Source organism: Rhagoletis zephyria, unplaced genomic scaffold, assembly GCF_001687245.7.
Source record: "Rhagoletis zephyria isolate East Lansing unplaced genomic scaffold, Rhagoletis_zephyria_1.1 Rzeph_scaffold_01507, whole genome shotgun sequence".
NCBI lineage: Eukaryota > Metazoa > Arthropoda > Insecta > Diptera > Tephritidae > Rhagoletis > Rhagoletis zephyria.
Genome location: NW_016158591.1, coordinates 38035 through 42954, shown reverse-complemented (window position 1 = coordinate 42954; position 4920 = coordinate 38035). Strand labels below are relative to the sequence as shown.

At 34.3% G+C, this 4920-nt stretch overlaps 1 protein-coding gene across 1 annotated transcript; it reads left to right on the top strand.

The window, feature by feature from the left end:
• Positions 1 to 2094: 2094 nt before the first annotated feature.
• LOC108364246 (citrate synthase-like) lies at positions 2095 to 3589 on the top strand. Its single transcript, XM_017617848.1, has 2 exons — positions 2095 to 2268; positions 2345 to 3589. The coding sequence occupies exons 1-2, from the start codon at positions 2095 to 2097 to the stop codon at positions 3587 to 3589; spliced, it is 1419 nt and encodes a 472-aa protein (XP_017473337.1).
• Positions 3590 to 4920: the final 1331 nt, after the last annotated feature.

Below are 4920 nucleotides of genomic sequence, written 5' to 3'. Positions count from 1 at the left end.
GGTTATAATGAATATTTATTATGTTATAGTGTAGGATAATGATGAAAATGAGGCAACATACACAAAAAGGATTAAAAAAGTCTCTTACTATATCTATTATACTAGTAATAATCTTGCTTGCGTTCTATTTTTTAGTAAGAAACGTAAATGTAAATAATGTTGCTAATCACGTTTTAGTGAAAGAAATAACTATAGGAGATGAGAATGGAGATAAGTAATAAAAATAAAGTGGGGATAGGAAGTAAAAATAGGAAAGAGAATTTTTATATCACCTATTTTTTAGATGCTTTGGCTGCTGAAAGGTCTTTTACATGGAACACTCTCGAAAGCTACAGCTCAGATTTGTACCAACTTGAAAAATTTTTATTGGAGGAGCGTGATACTACTTTAATTGCTGCAGATAAGAGTGATCTTAAGGAATTTGTTGAGAAGTGCTTACAAAGAGAATATAAAAACACTTCTGCATCAAGGAAGATATCCGCTGTAAAACATTTCTATAAATTTCTGTTCAATGACGGAATAATAGACTTCAACCCTGCTTTACCCAGTGATGATGCATTTAAAAATCCCAAAGTTTCACGTTCTTTGCCCAAATATTTAAGCACTGAAGAAATACTTTACATGGTTAACACATTGAAAGAGTTAGCGAATAAGTCTAATAAAGAAGTAAATAGCATAAGACTATGCGCTATTTTAGATGTTCTTTATTCTTCCGGTATGCGTATTTCCGAGCTTATTAATATAAAGTTAAATGAAGTATTAAAATTAGTGAGTGATAGTAACAAAAATAGTCAAGAGTATTATATAATAATAAAAGGTAAAAGTGGTAGAGAAAGGCAGGTTTTTTTCAGTGAAGATGCGGTAAGGAGCCTCAAACGCTATCTTCATGTACGTGACCATTTTATCCCTACTGGGAAAACTTCTGAGTGGTTATTTCCTGGTAATAGGCATCAACTTCCGATCACTAGGCAGAGAATTGGTCAGTTGATGAAAGATTTAGCAAGAAAATGTAATATTGACACAGCAAAAGTGTCACCACATGTGATCAGACATTCCCTGGCTACACACCTGTTGGATAGTGGAGCGAATATTGTGTTAATACAAAAAGTACTTGGCCATGCAAACCTTTCTACAACGCAAATATACACTCACGTTGCAAATGAGAAGCTAAAGAATAAGGTAGTTGAGTCACATCCTATAAATCAAATAACAAGCAATTAGGTCTGTATTTGAAATAGAAATTAGGCTAATATATATAATATTAAGATAAATTTCGTGAACGTTAACTTATTGTTTAACCTGTTTCTAATATTATGGGAGTTATTATACACCCTTATTACTCTTCCAATAATCATTCTTCCTACTTGTGTAATAACTTTTTTTCTTATATGTGCAGTAAAGGTTGTACTATTTTCCCTACATTTATTGTGTGGTATTAAGTACGAAGTGAGAGGCATGGAAAATGTTCCAAAGCAACCTTACATAATAGCTTCTAAACATCAGTCTCCTTTTGAAACATTTATTTTTATTGTTTTATTTAAAGGAGCAGTCTTTGTGTTAAAGCGAGAGTTAAAATGGATTCCGTTTATTGGTCTGCATCTCATGGCATTAAAAATGATCTTTATTGATCGTTCAAATGGGATAGGTTCTTTGCGTGATATAATCAAGTTAGCAAAAATCCATATTAGAGAAAATAGAAGTATAATAATATTTCCAGAAGGCACAAGAACAGGCGTACAACGCAATATAAAATATCAACCTGGTATCGCCGCCTTATATAAAGCACTATCTGTTCCAGTACTCCCAGTAGCTTTAAATACTGGTTTATTTTGGCCAAAAAGTATTTTATCTATGAGAAGAAAGCCTGGAACAGCAGTGATCGAGATACTATCTCCGATATATCCTGGATTGAATAAAGACGATTTCTTAAAAACTTTAGAGCAAGCCATTGAAAATAAAAGCATGGATATTGCAAATTTGTGAAAACATCTTATAATAAAAACTAAATTTAGTGTTAGGATTGGATATATGGCAAATCATAAAAGTGCTAAAAAAATGATAAAAGTGATAGCAAAACGTACTTTAATCAATAAAATGCGTAAGAGTAAAGCTCGCACTGCAGTTAGAAGATTAATGGATATCATTAAGTCCGGTGACAAAGAGAATGCTATTTTAGCATTTCGTAATGCCGAGTCTCAATTATGTAAGTGTGTTAGCAAAGGTGTAATGCATAAAAATACTGTTGCACGTAAAATAAGCCGTTTAAATGTAAGGCTAAAAGCATTAGTAATATAAAGTTAATCTGATAAATGTATACTATTTATCTCGTGTACCTATATAAAAGCTAAATGTTATGAGTCAAAAGGTATTTTTAAAATTAGAGGATGGTATAGAAATTGAGTTACCTGTATTAGATGGTACAATAGGTCCCAGAGTATTGGCCGTAAAAGATTTATATAGGACTACTGGTTTATTTACATACGACCCTGGGTTCGTGTCAACAGCATCATGCTCTTCTTCAATTACATTTATTGATGGAGATGCGGGGATATTAAAATACAGAGGATATGATGTCAATCATCTAGCAGAAGATTATGATTTTACATCAGTAATTTATTTACTACTCTACGGTAAATTACCAACTTCAGAAGAGCATAAGCAATTTTTGCCGAAGATAAAAGTATCAGAGCAAATTATAAATATTGTTAAGGCGTTTCCGAGCAGTGCTCACCCTATGTCAATTCTTATTGCGTGCTATGCAAGTTTAGCTGCATCTTATTATGAGCAGCATGGAAATAACGTCAATGGTCAAGACTTAAATTTTGGAATCTCTGCAATAGCACAAGTTCCTGCTATTGTTGCAATGATCTATAGGCATATTAATAACCAAGAATTTGTAAATAGCATAGATAGTGAATTGAGCTATAGCGAAGGTTTTGTGAGAATGATGTTTGGTAATCACGAGAACATTGCTCTACTCACGAAAGCTTTGGATAAAATATTTATCCTGCATGCCGATCATGAACAAAACGCTTCTACAGCTTCTGTAAGGCTTTCAGGTTCAGCAGGTTCTAACTTATTTGCGTGTCTCGCTGCGGGAGTTGCAACACTTTGGGGCCCAGCACATGGCGGTGCTAACGAGGCAGTAATAAACATGTTAAAAGAAATAGAGCAGAGTGGCAATGTAGATAAATTTGTTGCAAAAGCCAAGGACGATAAAGACCCGTTTAAGTTAATGGGATTTGGGCACCGTGTTTATAAAAACTATGATCCACGTGCACGGATAATGAAAGATGTCTGCCATGAAGTTTTAAGTGAACTCACACAAAATGACAAGTTGCTGGAAATTGCAATAGAACTTGAGGAAATAGCTTTAAAGGACGAGTATTTTATTGAGCGGAAACTGTACCCTAATGTCGATTTTTATTCGGGTATAATAATGAATGCTATTGGAATACCTTCAAGAATGTTTACACCTATTTTTGCACTTGCAAGAACAACAGGTTGGGTTGCCCAGTGGTATGAGATGGCACACGATAAAGAGACAAAAATTTGCAGACCAAGGCAACTTTATATTGGTAAGTTATAAAAAACTTAACTTTTCTTCATATCCAAATATTTTCATCAATACTTTCAATTGGTCATCTATAGAAGATATGTTTTGTGCTTCATTATATGCAAGGTTAAGCAGCTCTTTATCTTTATATAAATCAGTAAATTTAAACCCTGTGTATCCGGACTGCCTTACACCTAAAATATCTCCACTTCCCCTAAGCTCCATATCCTTTTCGGCAATATAAAATCCATCTTGCGATTCACGCATAATTTTTAATTTTGAATATGCACTCCTACTCAAATTATCGTACAGTAATATACAAAAAGATTGCTTACTTCCCCGCCCTACTCTACCTCTTAACTGATGCAATTGCGATAATCCAAATTGCTCTGCATTCTCCACAATCATAATAGTTGCATCTGGTATATCTACACCAACTTCTATCACTGTTGTTGCAACAAGCAAAGAAATTTCATCTCTTTTAAAGGAAAACATGACTTGGTCCTTCTGATCCTGAGCTAGTCTTCCATGTGCGATGCCAACCTTGTCGTGAAATATTTTCTGTAATACTTGGAAACGTATTTCCGCTGCAGCGATATTAAGATCTTCACTCTCTTCTATATATGGGCAAATCCAATATACCTTTTCACCTCTATTTACTGCATTTTTCAACCTTTCAATAACACTTTCCAACTTTTTCATACTGATAGCTACAGTTTTGACTGGCAACCTACATTTTGGCTTTTCCTTCAAAACAGAGCACTCAATATCACCATATATAGCTTGCTGTAGTGTTCTTGGAATCGGTGTTGCAGTGACAAAAAGTATGTCAGTATTATTACCTTTTTCTATTAAACGATTGCGTTGCATTACCCCAAATCTTTGCTGCTCGTCTATTACTACAAGTCCTAGATCTTTGAATGCTACTTTATCTTGAAACAGTGCATGAGTGCCAACCACTATATTTAACATACCACTTGCAAGCTCATTTATAATAAGTTTTTTTTCTTTGCGTGCTGTTTTACCTGTAAGAAGCGCAATCTTTATATTAGTGGCAGATAAAGCTTCCTCAATCCAGTCATAATGTTGTTCAGCTAGAATAGTTGTTGGTGCCATTATGGCTGCTTGCATACCATTCTCCACTGCATTTAACATCGCAAAGAGTGCAACTACAGTTTTTCCACTACCCACGTCACCCTGCAATAAGTTTACCATGCGATATCTAGATTTTTGCTTCTCTGAGATTTCTTCTATCGCTTTGATTTGGTCATCCGTTAATTGAAATGAAAGTTCATTCAAAACCTGTTTTGTGTATTTTCCAGATATTATAAATTCACGACTTCTTTCTTTAGCATGATCCCTTC

Coding starts and splice junctions, on each gene's coding strand:
- LOC108364246 (XM_017617848.1), top strand. CDS start 2,095: ATGCGTAAGAGTAAAGCTCGCACTGCAGTTAGAAGATTAATGGATATC. Junction 2,269..2,344: donor GTAAAATAAGCCGTTTAAAT/GTAAGGCTAAAA, acceptor CCTATATAAAAG/CTAAATGTTATGAGTCAAAA.